Genomic DNA, 18186 nt, shown 5'->3' with positions numbered 1-18186 from the left:
AGGGGCACCTGGGTGGCTCAGTCAGTTAAGCATCCGACTCTTGATTTCAGCTCAGGTCATGATCTCGGGGTTACGAGATGAACCCTGTGTCAGGCTCTGTGCTCAGCAAGGAGTCTCCTTGAGAGTCTTTCCCTATCCCCCACCCCCACCTGCACACACACGCTTTCTCTCTCAAATAAATCTTTAAAAATAAATAAAAATGAGATACTACTAATCATATCTTAAAATATTACAAACTGCCTCTTACCTTTCAACATATACCTTCTTCCCCTTTGCCTAACCAATCTCATGACAACTCATCACTTCTCTAACTGTATTACAAAAATTGAAGGGGTGCCTGGGTGGCTCAGTTTGTTAGGCATCTGCCTTTGGCTCGAGTCATGATCCTGGGGTTCTGGGATCAAGCCCCGCGTTGGGCTCCCTGATCAATGAGGAGCCTGCTTCTCCCTCTCCCTCTGCCCCTCCCCCTGCTTGTGCTTGTGTGCTCTGTCAAATAAAATCTTAAAAAAAAAAAAAAATTGAAAACCGACACACAAACTGATGTTCCCATTGTGAGTAACTCATTTCATAGAAGCCCAGGCTGAGATTAACTGTGTCATACAACTACAGGTAAGCTGATATCACACCCAAGACATGAACATTACATTAAAGGACATGTATGAAAAATAAGGGGAAAATTGTCTCCATGAAGACTAAGGGTGGTGGTGGGGGAAAGTCTCACTACTTTCATTATGCTTGGCATTAAAACAAAACAAAACAGGGGCGCCTAGGTGGTTCAGCTGTTAAGCGTCTGCCTTCGGCTCAGGTCATATCCCAGGGTCCTGGGATCGAGCCCCGTCAGGCTCCCCGCTCGGCGGGAAGCCTGCTTCTCCCTCTCCCACTCCCCCTGCTTGTGTTCCCTCTCCCTCTATGTCTCTGTCAAATAAATAAATAAAATCTTAAAAAAAAAAAAATCCTTCTTTCTTCTTTTAAAGAATTGTGTTTGTGTGGTGTTGCCTATACACTGCTCTGTGAAACTAATCATACCAAATTTGTCAGTAAAAATGGGAATATCAAATTGACTGGATCATACCAACAGTCCATACAACACAGATGAATTAATAGTACTGATATGCATGCTAGAAGGGCACATGCATCATTATAAATTGTTTTGAGCTGTTCTACAGCTTAACTCAAGGGACTATGTTGATGAGGAAGGAATATGAAGATCTTTGACAAATTTAATAACCAAAAAAATCAAACTTTATCCTTCTCGATATATCCCAGCATTTCTAACTAGTATAAAAATCAATTGGTTTGCTTCCTTCTCTGCCTATTCCTAGTATATATCAAAAGAGGTAAAATCAACAAAAAGCAAAACAAAATCACAGAATTCAGGGCTAACACAAGAGCTATTTCAGCTCAAACTCTAACCCACTCATCTCATTTAATCCATCCAATAACCCTATGTTATAGAATGAGAAAGTATTATCCTTATTTAATTATGAGGTCAAGTCTCAAAGTGGCTTGCCCAAGCTGTAGTCAGAACTGCTACTGCTATCTTCTAATTATGTAATTTCAAATTCTGTGTTCTACTCTAAGTGGAGGTTTCTGTCCTTCACAACAATCCCTAAGGTGCCTTGAAGGAACAGTCTGAAACACAGAACTCAATTATACTGTGAACATCTCCAGTGTCAGGCAATCTTCTGAATGAAACACATGCCATTTTTAGAAAGCTTTGAATTAAAAATGAAGAACCATTGATCCAGGCAAATATCCTTATTTTACACACGAAGGAGCTGCAGAAGACGGAAGGAACTATCTCACAAATGTTTCTCAAATAGCTAGTGTAATAGCTGTGTATTACTTTGGTAAGGTTGTGACAAAGTACCATAGACTGGGTGGGTGGCTTAATCAACAGAAATTTATTTTCTCAGAATTCGGGAGGTTTCAAGTCTAAGACTGAAATGTCAGCAGGGTTGGTTTCTTCTAAGGCCTCTCGCCTTGGCTGATAGATGGCTGTCTTCTTCCAATGTCTTCATATGGTCTTCCTTTTGTGTGTGTGTGTCCTAATACCATCTTTTTATAAGGATACCAGATATTAAATTAAGAGCCCATCCATATGACCTTATTTTATCTGAACTACCTCTTTAAAAGCTCTATCTTCCAAAACAGTTACATTCTGAGGTACTAGGGGCTAGGATTTCAGCATATAAATTTTGAGGGAACATAATTCAGTCTGTAACACTCTACTTCCTGGTCCCCATAATTCATGTCCTTCTCATAAGCAAAACACATTCACTGCATTCCAACAGTTCCTAAAGTCTTAACTCATTCCAGCATCAACTCTTAAGTCAACCTCATCTAAATATCATTTAAATCAGGTATGGGTGGACTTGAGTTAGGATTCATCCTGAGGCAAAATTCCTCTTCAACTGTGAACTGTGAATCTAGGTAAGTTACCTGCTTTCAAAATACAATGGTGGGACAGGCAGAAGTAGACATTCTCATTCCAAAAAGGAAAATCAGAAGAAAGGGGTAATGGGTCACACACAATTCAAAAACTAACAAGGCAAACTGCATTAGATTTTAAGGCTAAAGAATAATCCCTCTTTGGCTCCACGCTCTGTCCTCTGGGTGGAGGCCCTACCTTCCAGGCCCACGGGTGTGGTAGATCCCATGGTGGCGAGTGGCAGCCCTGCCAGCTTCTTAACCTTCTTCAGGGCCATCCTGTTCCTGAAGGACAACACATGATCACAGCCAGCTGGCTCTACTGACTTGTCCTATGGAATCCCCAAAATCTGAGGGCCTCCCTTCAGTTCATCCTGTTTTGTCCCTTTAAGTCCAAGCTGTTAGGGTTTCGGCTAGCATAATGCCATCTCTATTTCTGCTGAGGCGGCTTAATGGATGCCTAAATCACATGCCCGTAATCTCTTTAGCAAATAGTTGTCTAGTAACAACCTTGATGTTATCTCCAGAACACATACCTTCTAACTTTTCACAAGCATAGGGTGAGAATTTTCCACATCTTCAAGTTTGGTTCCTTTTTGCTTAGCAATTCCTTCCTCAATTTCTCTCTCCTCTTGCATTTTACTATAAGCAAGGACAAATGAAGCTGTGGATCTTAACACTTTGCTTAGAACTCTCAGCTAAGGGGCGCCTGGGTGGCTCAGATGGTTGGGCGTCTGCCTTCAGCTCAGGTCATGATCCCAGAGTCCTGGGATGGAGCCCCGCATCAGGCTCCCTGCTCCTCGGGAGGCCTGCTTCTCCCTCTCCCTCTGCGACTCCCCTTGCTTGTGTTCCCTCTCTCGCTGTGTCTCTGTCAAATAAATAAATAAAATCTTAAAAAAAAAAAAAACTCTCAGCTAAATATTCAAGTTCATTACACAAGTTGTATTTTCTACAAAACACAGGAATACAATTTAGCCAGTTCTTTGCCACATTCTAACAAGATCACCTTTTGTTCATTCTCCAGTAACATTTACATCTCAGGCTTCACCAAAGCATCTTTCTCATTTCTACAAAGACTGTCTGTGATCATATGTATCTCTCTCCAAGACAACAGAAACCATCTTTCCTTTCACAGCCCTTACCAGAAAATTACCTTCAATGTCCACTTATCTACTCACAATCTCCTGAGGCAACCTTGGCTTTTTCTAACATGCACCTCAAAATTCTTCAAATCTCTACCACACCCAGTCCCAAAGTCACTTCAGTATTTCTAGGTATTTATTAGAGCAGCATCCCACTTCCCAGTATCAAAATCTATGTTAGTTTGCCAAATCTACAAGTACCACAGATTGGGTGGCTTAAACTACAGAAATTAAGTTCCTCACAATTCTGGAGGTTAGAAGTCCAGGATCAAGGTTTCAGCAGGATTGATTTCTTCAAACGTCTCTCTCCTTGGCTTTTAGATAGCAGTCTTTCTCTTGGGTCTTCACAATGTCTCCCATTTATGTGTGTCTATCCTTATCACTTCTTATAAGGACACCAGTCATATTTGATTTGGGCCCAACCACATGATCTCATTTTATCTTAATTACCTTTAAGGGTCCTGTATCCCAGAATAGTCATATTCTAAGTACTGGACTTCAACATATGAACTTTGAGGCAACACAACTCAGCCCACAACTGGCTGAGAATACTCATATTCACTTTACTTGTATAAAATACTGAATATCACTCTTTCCTAGCCACTGTGCTAGCTGATGACCATGTATGAAATGGTGAGCTAAACAGATACAATGTCTGACTCAAAATCTCTGACTTAAAAATGAGGGGAAACAATCATATAATCATACAAATTAACAAATAAAAAGTACATGAGAACTTATACCATGTATTTTGGACCTCGCCAAGCCTGCTTTGTCCAAAAAGGCTTCTTTGAAGAGCTGAAATCTGAAGGATGAGTATGGAAGGGGTGTGTACACATAGAACTTTCCAGGAAGGGAAACTCAACAGCACAGTCAAGGAACTGAGAGGTAGCCAGTGGGGCTGGAATACAGAAAGTAAGAACAGTAATAAAACATGAGCCTGGATAGGAAGGTAGGGATCACATCAACCAGGGTCTTCATTATCATTGTATGGTTTCTGGTCTTTAGCCTAACAGTAATGGGAATCACCTGAAAAGTTTTACACATGATTATATTTTCATTTTATAAGGATCACTCTAGAAGGAGAGTGCTGGTAATGTTCTATTTCTTGAGCAGAGCTCTGGTTACATGGATATGATCACTTTCTGAAAATCTGGAGCTATACACTTAAAATTTAAGTACTTTTCCGTATGTCCATTATACTTCAGTCTGGTTAGACTGTGCAAAGGATTAAAACAAAACAAGAACTGATGTGGGGACTCAAGTCTCAGAGATAATTCAAACTAGAGAGATGGCAATCAAAAATGGATACATTCAAGAGATATGTGAGTGGCAAAATCCACAGGCCCTGGTTGGTGGATTGAGTATGAAGGGGGAAAGGAGGTATCAAAGAAGACTCCCAAGTTTCTGGCTTGCAGAAATGAATGGTAGATCCATTCACTACGTAAGGAAATCCTAGAAATCCAGAGATGGGAGAGAAGGTCGCTGTTCAATTTTCCAGGCTTAAAAGTAAAAACATTAGGTAGGCAGATAAATAAAAAGGTTGAAGCTCAAACACCAAGTCTAAGTAGAAACTACACTTGGGGATCAATACTATTAATAACAGAGGCAGTGGGGTACCAAATCCTTCAGCCAATATTTAATGAGCTCCTACCATATTACAGGCACTGGTTTAGATTCTGTGGATACAGCTCAAACAAAGAAACAAATTCTCATGGGACGTATATTCTTGTTCAGGCAGACCCCCGACGAATCAGTATCAAATAAACAACCTCAACCACTAATAAGTACTATGATGAAAACAAAATGCGACAACGTATTGAGTGACAGGGATAGGTCTATTTTACTTAATATTGAAATAATCAGGAAGCCCTCTTTGCAAAGGTGAATTTGAGGTGAGACCTGAATGTTCAAACAATACTAGGCAGAGAAGAAAAGGACAGCATTCTAGGAAAAGAGCTAGTGCTTAAAGCAAAATTAAGCTTAGCATGTTTGAAGAACAAACAAAAAGACCAGTATAGATGGAATGTAGTAAGGGAAGGGGGCAGAGTTGTGCAAGTCAGGGACAGGGAAGAAGTAGAGTTTAAGTGGGGAGTGATGTAATTTACATTAAAAAAATTTTTTTTTATAGATTAGTTGCTCTGTGAATAAAATTATAGGGTGGCAAAGAAAAGTAGGGAGACTACCACGTCCAAGTGAGAAATGATGAAATCTCACGGGGAAAGCTAAAATTAAGAACAGAAGACGGGGGGTGCCTGGGTGGCTCAGTCGTTGAGCGTCTGCCTTCGGCTCGGGTCGTGGTCGCAGGGTCCTGGGATGGAGCCCCGCATTGGGCTTCCCGCTCTGCGGGAGGCCTGCTTCTCCCTCTCCCACTCCCCCTGCTTGTGTTCCTTCTCTTGCTGTGTCTCTTTCTGTCAAATGAATAAATTAAAAAAAAAACAACAAAAAACAGAAGATGGTCTAGAACTAAACCTTAAGTAATTTTAAAAAGCAAAGACCAAGAGGAAGAGAAGGCAGCAAATGAGACCAAGAAGTACTCACAGAGATATGAACAAAAACCTTATCAAGGAAAAATATTTTAAGGAAAAAAGTGATCAAGAGTCAAACGCTTACTGGGTAGTCATATGAAGACTGAAAAAAGCTCATCAATACAGAGGAACATTTGGAGACCTTAAGATCTATTTAGAATGACAGAGTCAGAAGCTAAAATGGAGTGGGTAGATAGTATCACAAACAGTTGAGGGGAAAATGACAAAAGTCACAGTTCTTTAGTCTGGCTGTAAAGGAGTGGTGTCAAGAAGGGGGGGCTTTAATGGGGATGCCTGGGTGGCTCAGTCGTTAAGCATCTGCCTTCAGCTCTGGTCATGATCCCAGGGACCTGGGATAGAGCACCCGCATCAGGCTCCCTGCTCAACGTGGAGTCTGCTTCTCCCTCTCCCTCTGCACACTCCCCCCATCATGCTCTGTTTCTCAAATAAATAAAATCTTAAAAAAAAAAAAAAAAAAAAAAGAGAGAAAGAGGGAGGCTTGATCGTGTCTGAATGTGGACAGACTAAGGAAAGAAAGACTAAGAAAGCAAGACTGAAGTTAGAGAGAGAAGGAATAACTGGCGACATGAAAAGATTCCTGAGAAAGCAGTAAGAGATGCAATCCAGAACACAGGTGAATGTGTTTAGATTGGAGGAGGGCTACCCTCTCTACTGAAATAGGAGAATGGATACAAATGGAAGTGGAACTCAGATTGCCTGACTCTTAAAATAATGTGTTCTTTCCACTAAAATTATGTCATGAATATGCTGAAAAGTAGAACTGAAGAAAAGTTAAATTGAGGTTACTTAGCCTAAAGAAGGCAAATAGTAACTCAATATATATTATTTTTGAAATAAAAAATAATTATATGAAGATGTCTATCAGTACCAGGTATTCTTTCTGCTGAATAAAGATAAATGTGTTCAAAATGAAAAGAGATCAAGCACTTGATCTCTCTCTGAACTGATCACAGTTCTTTGGAAGAAGGGCTCTGAAAAATCACCACTTTAGGATAAATACCCAAAGTATTTTTCTCAGATTTTTTTGAGAATTCTGCGAAACTTTAAAGCAAAAAGCAAGAGAATAATCTTTAAATGACCCTAAAAGAAATGGATAATCAAAAGCCTGAAGGTTGCTTTAGTTGTCTATATTCTAGGATTGAATTTCTTGATCCTAAATCATGAATCTAAAGACTACTGGTTCAAAATCTGAAATAAAAGGCTCTGATGGTATTAGATATGACAAGTAATTCACACTCCATCTCCATGTCTCCTAAATTACAAACTACCTTATAAAGTTGCTCTCCTTAGATCAATTGTGTCCTTAATATCAAAGGGTTGTTGACTGTTTTAGGGAGAAGACTATGTCTACCATTCAACATTTTATTGACTCTTTTTAAAGGACAAAGATCCAAAGGCCTAGTAGTGACCAAGGGTGACCAGGAAGACCCTGTTTTATGGCACTTAGGATACAAGATAATCTTTTTGAATAACTTGGGCTTCTACTGGTTTTTGAAAAGCAAAGGTAAGATATAGGGAGGGAGAAATACCACTTTTGACCACTATCCTTCTAGCCTTAACAATTTCTTCCCTATCATTCCCCAGAATTTTTTTTTTTTTTTAAGATTTTATTTATTTGACAGAGAGAGACACAGCGAAAGAGAAACACAAGCAGGGTGAGTGAGAGAGGGAGAAGCAGGCCTCCCGAGGAGCAGGGAGCCCAATGTAGGGCTCAATCCCAGGACCCTGACATTATGACGTGAGCCGAAGGCAGACGCCCAACAACTGAGCCACCCAGGCACCCTTTTCCCAGAATATTTTAAAAAATAGGCTTTTTCCCTCATTAATTTTAAATTAATTCAAAATCTCTAGCCCAGGCCAAGCCTCCTAACACATTTCCTGTACATACTTGAATTTACTTATATTTGAATTAAAATGTTTTAACCACATCTTTGCCAGTGTTACACTGTACTATATTCCAACAACCTCAATTTGGTAATGTGCTGTTTTCTAGGTCCTGAACTGAAAACTATTTTAAACTACTGATGAAACTAATGCTATTTCTCTTCTATTCTGATTTCACATTTAGAAACAGTTAAAAAAAAAAAAAAAAGAATCACAATCTACTCTAGGGATTAAGAAAAACCAAACAAGATCCAGTCCTATTTTTTAGGTTAACTAAAACAAAGTAAAGCAAATACTCAACAATAATTCTTCATTCTGTACTTAAAGGTTTTCCTTGTAGAATCTTACTCAATATATTATTTATATAGTGAACTTAAGTAACTGGCTCTTTTATTGTTCTTTAATTTTAGAAAATTAAACACAGAAGAAAAGATGCTATTATAAAAGAAAGAAATGCTTAATTCTTCAGAAATTCAGAAAACTGATGTATCAAATTTCCATAACACCTACTACTATAGCACACTTAAGGAATATGTGAACATTGAAAGAAAAAATAAAGACCACTTACACAACAGTGCTGATCTATTCTGGGAAATATTGCCTCAAAATCAGCAAAACAAACAGCTTACATAATTTAACAATCCATTTATTGAATACTACACATTTCAAAAGCTAATTAAAATAAATTTTTAAACATTAAAGCACAACAGATGTAAAAGTTCAATTGAAAAGATGTTGCTGAAATATGATTACCAATTATATCAATATATATTTTGTAGAAAACATTAAATACTAAATGGTATCTCTACTTTGTCTTGACTTTTAAAAATAGGACTCTAAATAAATGGCCACTTACAGGTTTCTTCAATTTCATTGATAAATTAACACACCTTCAACCCTACAAATTCAAAGGTACAATTAAGACTGATGTATCACTGACCTCTACCTCAGAAACCAATAATACATTATATATTAATTGAATTTAAATTGGAAAAAAAAAGAAAAACAAAACAAAACAAAGGTACCATTAAAGATGCACTCAACTCTTCACTGGCATTTCTTTCCTACCTTAAAAAAAAAAAAATGTTATATTGGTAGTAATTTTTAAAAAGATGACTATGTCTAAAAGATAAAATGGGCTATAGTGAGGAATATGTCTGACCTAGAGTTGGATCCCAGTTACAACTCTCCCCAGAGAAATTATGTTGGAGAACTTTGCTTAACCTCTGTTAAGTTCTTGTTTCTTCTTTATAAAACCCTTGTAGAACTGTTATGAAAACTTGGAGCCTGTTAACAATCACAATTACAAGAGAGCCTGGCACTGACAGGCATTAAATAAATGGCAGCTACTTAAATGAACATTATTATATTAAGGCTGTTGCTATTAAATTCTTATTCCTCATTGTAGCAGCACTGCACAATATGAAGCACTTGTAGAGATTGAACTCAAAACAAGCTATCAGCTTTCCTTCAAAATCACTCCGTTCTTTAATAAGGGTGGACTGGAGAATCATGACGTAACAGTGAATTCTACAATACTGAATTCCCAACTACTACTTACCAACAAGTCTATCATCATGACACTTAAGTATTATAAAATAAATTTTTCTTGAATTCATACATCCAAGTACTATGCCATGTTTATGGGATTCTTAACTAATGAGTAACACATTGTTAGACTTTTATAAATCTTTCCAAGCATTTTCATATCTAAGTTCTAACTAAATGGCAGGGTTAGGAAACCAACCGCAAAGCTGCTGGTCTGTAAATATAACATGGTTAATTATATAAGGTTCCTAAGGAACAATGAGTTCACTGAAACAGGAGGGAAAGAGTTACCTCCATTTTTGTCAGCCACTTACCATCCCACCATCTTCATTAAAAACGTTATGCAGTTACACAAGGATGGCTGAGCAGAAAATGGACAGAAGAAAAAAAATATGTACAGGAAAAGATTATGAAAGAAACAAGAAACATGATTTATAATACTATTAAGAAAGAAAAAATAATAAAGGCAGAGGAAGAACCCACAATCCCTTCCCAAAATCAAATTTCATTTCTTTATACTATAAAAACTTAAGAGTTCAGGATTATAATTGAAGACACACTACAGAGTTGTACAACTGTAATTAACAGTTGTAGATGAACTAACCTCAAGGGTAAAACCTTGATTTTATATGTCCTACCCGAGAATGCAGTTAAAACTGCAAAACAAGAAAATAATCAAAATAAAGTGTATTTCAATGGACTCTACTGAATTTGAACACAATTTGAACCATGAATGAACACATTACTCTTTTTTTCCCTTAGTTACTAATAAGTTTAAAGGCAAAAAAACCCTAGGTCACCTTAAAAATCTCTCCGTCTTCCCAATAATTTACAAAAAATTCAATTAAAAATACATTTTTTACAACTGGAAGACACTCCCAGATGAAGTCTTCAGTTACTCACCAAAGTAGGGATAATGCTTGTTAATGTGATTTTGTCTTGTTCTAAGATTAGGAGACAAACTGTAACTGTGTCCATGCTAAATAAAAGAATCTATTTTATTCATACTTAAATTTAAGACAGCTTCCTGAAGTTAATGGGTCCTATACTGGGAAGTGTATTATAATACATGATTACCACAATTATCACACCTGGAACGCAACATGGCTATCATTCAGAGAACAAAATTTGTTAGGAAAAAGGAGAAAGATTATTTCTAATCTAAATTACTAAAATAAACTTTTATTAAATGCACCCAAAGTAAAAATTTTCCAACAGACACAGCCTTAGCTTGAGGCTCTCTCTTCAAAAAGTTATTTGTGCTAGTGTTTCCCCTTGTTTCTGTGCACAATTTGACAGTGACAATGTGTTAAGAATTTCCACAGAAGATATATTAAAAATTAAGCTCACAATTGTATATTCTATTATAAAACTTATGCCTTCTAGTGTAATGCAAATGTAAATAAAGATATTGAATGTAAATGATAACCAATCTATTACAAGTTTTCTGAACCTAACTGCAAACATTATAAATTTTCAAGGTTTGCAATTTACAAACCATGCAAAAAGTGAACATTTTTTAGACTTAAGACACTTAGCAATTTGAATCAACTGAGTTAATTTACATGTTGTTTTAAATATGAAAAAAGGAATCAGAAAGATGCAAAAGAAAATCACTACTCCTCTTTCAGAACTTATGTCATTGAACAAACTAAACAGTACCTTTTACCATCCTAAGGACATTTTAAGGACATAAAAGGAGACCAATTATTTTAATAAGACCTTAATCTTAAAAATAAAATAAAAATTGGTATGCCAATCTTAATAAAGAGAAAGAAAACCATCAAAAGGGAGATATTCATTACTTTAACACAATCTCTCCTTCCTCTGTAAATTCACAAGAATTACATCTAACAATTTTAATAGAAAAAAATTTTATTTATAAATTGTAACCTATAAAACTTAACTCTGAAACCATTAACTCAATCTTCTTTTTCTGCTACCACCAAATATTTATTCTGAATGGTCATTATAACAAAACTAAACCATGCTTTGTTATGATTCTAGACTAAGGTGTTTACTCTATTTAATGAGTTGCAAATGTTAAAACAATCACACACACACACACACACAAATCTTAGGCCCTAAGAACAAATTCTCAGTTACTGCATTCATGTTAGAATACTACATAAAATTTCAATAAAGACTAGCAAACCTATACGATCAAGGCACTAATATATAAACAACCACATTTCTTCAATATTTTCCAAAGAGAACACCACCAATTTTCTTTATAAATACTTATAAAACCAGGCTCAGAAAATCAGATATTTCTGCAATAACAAAAACTCGAATGTGGTCAAAATAAAGATTTCATATCCTTTGAAATCATGAACTCTTTCAAAACTTATCTATACATAAGACTAGAAAATTCGAGAGTCTATATTAGACAAGAAATAACCAAACTTCAAATACTTAAATCCACCCTACTGCTCCAACAAAATACAACCCAATCTTTTATAAACAATCTTACTTTAAAACAGACATAAAATATTAAAAAGTTAATTTTCTTTTGAAAAGGTGAATACTGAAAATAAAGATTATCTATTTAAAAAGCAGTACCATTAGTTCAACTTAATTACCACATTAAGTATTTTTGCTAGCAGGATTATGACATACAGAAAACTATAAATTTGCTTATCAAAAAGGAAGTGGTTTTTATACCAAGCCTATGAAAAAACAACTTAGGTTAAGCTGCATTCTACTTAACTAAATGTATTTTATCTTAGTTAAATATGATGACTAATGCCCCACGTTTATTGTTTGGGATGGAGATCAACTTAAAATGGGGCATAGGAACTGGGGGCTATTCCATTAAGAATATAACTGGGGGCATAAAAAAACAAGATCTGAATACAAGAAAAATTTTGAGAAATATCTTTAATCAGTAAATTTTTTGATTTTTAAAGATTTTTATAGACTTAAAACCAAAGCAATGACTTGTAACAGTGATTCTGGTATCTTTCATTGCATATTCATGCTTGTTATTGTTCAAAAAATAAAAAAATTAACCAGAATGCTAATGGGGAACCATATTAATTTAATATGCTTAGAGGAACTATTAATTTTCTGTCTTTAAAAAAAAACAACCTTCAAACCTTTTCAGAATGTTAATTTCCCTGCCTAGTATGGATTTATACCAAAAAAAAATCAGCAATGATTAATGATCTCTGCATGATTATTTAAGTACTCAGAAGTACTAAAAGATGAAGTTGGTCCATAATAAAATCTGGAAATTTACTTCAGACTTACTAACATGAACATATTTCTTTATAATATGTATCTTTCAAAGGCAATTCTCTACTTCCTTAAAATAAATTTGGCTAATTAAGCATCTATTAATCAAAAACTATAGATTCATAACACTATTACTCCTAACAGTTTTATAAAGACAGAGGGAAAGGAACACACAGTATACATCTGACAGTTGTCTCATCTGTCCCCAAATTAAATCCTTCTGTACTATTTTCAAAATGTGCTAATGTACATAATAAAATACTAGAAAAACACAAGCCTAAATACCAAGAAGTATTACTCTGAAACAAAAGAATACATGAAAATAGTGGATGAAGAAAATGTGTATATGTATAAATATATATACATTTACACACAAAACATGAGTTAGCATATTTACTGTATCATATTTAGTTAAGATGAATACATACAAACACACATGTTAAACAAAATAAAGCAAAGTAATACCCATTCAAATGTAAACAGCAGTGAATAGTACAAATAAATAGAAATCATATTCTTATCTCACTAAAAGCAATGTGATAGACCTTGTTCAGAGTACTGTATTTAGTTTTGAGACTTGCACTTAGTATTACTTGAAAAGTAATATATAGATGTGGGAGAACATTTAAAGTAAGGTTGAAAAGAACAGCAAAAGATTTAAACAACATATGAAGAAAAATTACTAGATTTAGGATGGGCTGGGTTAGGAGGAAGTAAATGGGCCATGAAATATTACCATGTAAAACATCTGAAGGATCATAACATTTTTTTTTAATAGCAAATAACTAGCTAGGGTTTCTTCCTTAAAAAGAGCAAATCAAAGATGAGGATGAATTACAAAATCTCAGAAATGAATTCCATCTCAGTTTCTAAATTTTAAGTGACAAAACACAATCTAATAAAGAAAACTATCCAATGAGACATATAGTTGGTCTACAAAAAAACTGAAACCAGGAGAAATAAAATATCCTGCAAGAAAAATCTTACAATTAATGCTAAGGACCTGTCCAAAATATTTTTTTATATTAGAATTATACAATGTTAAATAAAGTGAAGTGATATATTATCAGAATAACCTGAAAAGCTTTTTCTAAGTATACAGTGATTTCCCTATTTATCCATTCCAGAACCGGAGAGTGTGGAGGGATAGGGGGATGGTTTGAGAAGGGTGATGAATATGGATATACTATATATTATGAAAATGTATATTATGGAGAAAACCACCCAGGTGGTTGATACACCTACTGCTATATAGCATTTGATGGAGAATTTAAGTGATATGCTAATTATAGCTTAGAAATATTTTTGTCATATAGATGAATTTGCAGAAACATAATTTTACCTGTATAATGAATAGAAAAATCAACAGAGGTGCCTATATCAAGTATTTCTTATATATTTAAGGTAGTTAAGAAAAAATACTAGTATTTTATGAAAAGTTAGATTTAGGTATGAGCTATAAAACTACCCAATATTATCTACAAAACAGATACAATTAGTTTAAAATTCAGTTGTAGAAAAACTATTCTAGTCCTACCCAACTCTACTAAGGTGTTTTCATAATAACCCAAGGGATTAACAACAAAAATTATAAAAACATTTAAAAAACAATTTTATATAATTTTTATTTACACTTTAGGATTTAGACAACTTGCTGGGAACATCCTTTGTGAGGCAACATAGTCTTTTTTTTAAATTTGAAACTATTTAAACTTCAAGATAGGCTCACTAATTTTTTTCAAGGGCAAGCAACAAATGTGTTAGCTGAAAACAGCCAGTTTAATGATTATTTGTAACAGAGACTTGATTATGTGAGCCTAGAGAGCCTCCCCACCTCTGTCTCCCCTGTGAAGGAGGAGGTCTTTGTGTGCTTTTGTGTGACGGTTCCACTGAATTCATTACAATAGAGATGGACATTTCATATTCGTAACGATCCAACATCTGAGCAATCTTCTTTCGAGATACACCATGTTTATTCCTCCTACCAAAAAAGAAAAGGATTTTAATTCTTTAGAATGTATAGGCTTAGAGATTAAACTGTTTTAGAGTAACAGAGTACAGATTCTAAATTATATTTTACAAATAAATACTAAAAGATACATCTCATTCACCCACATTTTAGACAAAAAAAATTTATACTGGCTCTCAAAAATTTTAACAATATTTTAAAAAGGTTTAAAGATACCATAAATCACAGCAAAATGTTAACTGATAAAATCTTCCTCACATAAAACTACCAATTCATTGAACCATGGAGTTAATCTTCCCCCCTCTTTCAATAACAAAATCAAAGATTATGAGACAGTGTTTTGGGAATTACAGAGGAACTGAGTGGACTTTTAGGATTATAAAAATCAATATAAAATATCATTTTTCAAAGTTATTTTAGGACACTTCGTTTTGCATTTTTAAAATTTATTATCAATACCAAATTATTATTAGAGATGTAACAACTTGGACATATTTCACAATGTTGAGTGACAGAAACTAGACACAATGAACACATACTGTACTTTATTTACATAAAGTTTGAAAAAAAATTAAACTATGGTGTTAGGCAAAATATGTTTTAGAAAAAAACACACATTAAAAAAAAAGAAAGAAAAAAAGACACATTAAAGAGAAGAAAGTAATTACCAGGGAATTCTTACTGGGAAAAGGAATTCAAATAACTTCTGAGGTGTTGATAACGTTCTTATAACATGGGTAATGGTTAAATGAATATTTGCCTTTACAAGAAATTTGTTAAGCGGTGTATTTATATTTTATGTAATTTTCTGTGAGTTTAATTATGACAACAAAAAGTGGTTTAAAAATTATTCTTGACCCTCAAAAAACGTTTTACAATTTATTTTACCCTTGTAGTTTTCTATAACTTGACTTGGACATGGCAAAACACATAGGAACATATTTTACATTTAATGTTATAGTTCTAGATTTACTAATGCTAATTAATTTTTCCCAGAAAAGACACACAAAGGAAACATTAAACTATAGATGTTTATGTTCAAGATGAGAAGAAAAAAGCAAAAGGACTAGAAGACAAAAAAAGAAAAAAGAAGAGGGATCTGAAGTTGAAACTGGCAAGATATGACTAAATCCACAAGATGTCAAAATTGGTAATTCCATCAATTTACAAAAAAAAAATCTGTCAAACTAATCTACATATCAGTTAAACTGACTTTATTGTGTGAAGTCAATTATATTAAGAATTCTAATAAATTTCAACAGTTCCTCAGTGTTAATGAAGCCTAACTGTATTTCACCAATTCATTTATTCTGCATAACCCAAACAGCTCGTCTACCTGAGGTGTATTATACACACACAAGCAGATGAATAATACTAGTTATTAATAAATCTATCCATTTTACTCACATATGAACACATGGTGTGCAAATCAGAAAGGGAAAAAATGAATAAAAGGGGAAAAAAAATTAGTTGAACATCATACACAGAATAACATTTAAGCTGAAAGAGGGCAAGCTGAGGTGGGGGAAAAAAAACTGGTTTTTTAAAAAAAGGAAGTTGGGCGCCTGGGTGGCTCAGTTGGTTAAGCAACTGCCTTCGGCTCAGGTCATGATCCCGGAGTCCCAGGATCAAGTCTCACATCGGGCTCCCTGCTCGGCAGGGAGTCTGCTTCTCCCTCTAACCCTCCTCCCTCTCATGCTCTCTGTCTCTCATTCTCTCTCTCGCAAATAAATAAAATCTTAAAAAAAAAAAAAAATTAAAAAAAAAATAAATAAAAAAATAAATAAAAAAAGAAAGTTATGGCTGCACAACTCTGTGCATGTACAGTTGACCCTTGAACAAGATAGGTTCAAACTGTGGCAGGTCCACTTACATGTGGCTTTTTTCAACAAATATAGTCCAGTAAAAAAGCCACATGTAAGTGGACCTAGGAGGGCACTTGGTGTAATGAGCACTGGGTATTATATGCAACTGATGAATCACTAAACTCTACCTCTGAAACCTAATAAAACACTGTATGTTAATTGATTTAATTTAAATTAAAAAAGTAAATATAGCATAGTACTGTAAATGTACTTTCTCTTCCTTATGATTTTCCTAATAACAATTTCTTTTCTCTAACTTACTTGATTGTAAGAATATGGTATATAATACAGGTAACATACAAAATAGGTATTAATCAACTGTTTATGTTATCAGTAAGGCTTCTGGTCAACAGTAGGCTATTAGTGGTTAAGATTTGGGGGGAATCAAAAGTCATCATCAAAAATGGACTCAAAAATCCATTATCTATGGATTTCCAAGGCAACTGCACTGAAAACCATAAATTGTAAACTTTTAATGCATAAAATGTAAGGTATGTGAATTACATTTCAAAGTTGTTAGGAAAAGCAGAGAGGGAGAATAAAAACAAAGAAAAAGAGTCAGGAAAACCAGTGACATGAGGGGAAAGGGACAAAGGTAAACACAAATCGAAAGCCAGGGCTGAAAGTAATAAAAGTCCATAATCTCTCACCACAAATTTTGAAATCTAAAAATGGTCTGAAAATTCATTGATTCATATGGCAGCAAAATCTAACCAAACCTATACTCATTTGGCAGCACAATGTATATTTTAATCTAATAGTTTACTCAGAATGAACATTAGATTATGTAGAATCTTTCTTATCTAATTAGAGGACTAGTAGTGATTTGCCACAGAAAAAATAAGATGTGTGATTATGACATGCTGCCCCAAACTCGGCTAGGGGTATTATGACTCTGTATATGTACCATATTACCTTTCTATTAAAAAAACAAACAAACAAAAACAAACCCTGAATTCTAAAACACACTGATTACAAGGATTTTGGATTATGAATCTACAGATTATGAATCTGTAGTAGTAAAGATGGAAAAGAGAAAGACGATGAAAGCCCCAGGTAAAAAGGTAATGGGAAGAAAAGTTTGAAGGGCAATGCAGGTAAGTGGTCTGCTGAAAACCAGAAGGAAAAGTTCTAACTTTTCCAAAGTGTTCTGGATTTCCACTAGCGTTCAATGAACACAAAACAATGTAGGAATTTACATATGAAAAAATAACACACACACTTAACAAGGAAAATTTAATAAAACTGACCAAGGCAAGGTACCCTAAGAACCCTTAAATTTAAGTCAATGTTCCTCTTGACAGAAAGTTGAGTAGTAGTCCCTATTCACAAACAGCAAACATGACAAGCAAAAGTTAGTAAATAGTAAAGAAACTGTGTAAAGGAGAAGAGAAAGAAAAAAAGATAAAGACTCAAAAAAATTTTTCAAAGATAAGGATTCAAAAAAAATTTGAGTGCCTTACTTTTCTAATTCTTCAGGATCAAATTTCCACCAAGTTTCAGGTTCATGAAACTCTACTCTGTATCCTTTTCCTATGGCCTACACAAAGGAAAGGAAGAAA

General features: G+C 34.7%; 1 protein-coding gene across 24 annotated transcripts in view; it reads right to left on the bottom strand.

The window, feature by feature from the left end:
- Window positions 1–18186, bottom strand: part of LOC123839639 (NEDD4-binding protein 2-like 2) — a 106083-nt gene that overhangs the window by 71483 nt on the left and 16414 nt on the right. For 10 of the 24 annotated variants that reach the window (XR_010410042.1, XM_064586234.1, XM_064586236.1 and 7 more), the window contains 2 exons: window positions 18088–18164; window positions 14625–14771 (listed from right to left, as the gene is read on the bottom strand). The exons of 1 other annotated variant lie outside the window; for it this stretch is intronic. Coding sequence is in view for 18 of the 23 variants with exons in the window: in XM_064586234.1 (XP_064442304.1) it covers window positions 14625–14771; window positions 18088–18164 (224 nt within the window). In the remaining 5 variants the exon portion in view is untranslated. Of the gene's footprint in view, window positions 1–924; window positions 4474–6960; window positions 14772–18087; window positions 18165–18186 lie in introns of those variants that run through there. 13 more of the 24 variants (XM_064586230.1, XM_064586242.1, XM_064586243.1 and 10 more) reach the window with 5 other exon arrangements.

Source organism: Mirounga angustirostris, unplaced genomic scaffold, assembly GCF_029215605.1.
Source record: "Mirounga angustirostris isolate CCGP_5_RB_7025 unplaced genomic scaffold, mMirAng1.0.hap1 SCAF_3, whole genome shotgun sequence".
Classification (NCBI taxonomy): Eukaryota; Metazoa; Chordata; class Mammalia; order Carnivora; family Phocidae; genus Mirounga; species Mirounga angustirostris.
Note: the sequence above shows the minus strand (reverse complement) of the source record. Positions and strands in the feature narration are given on the sequence as shown.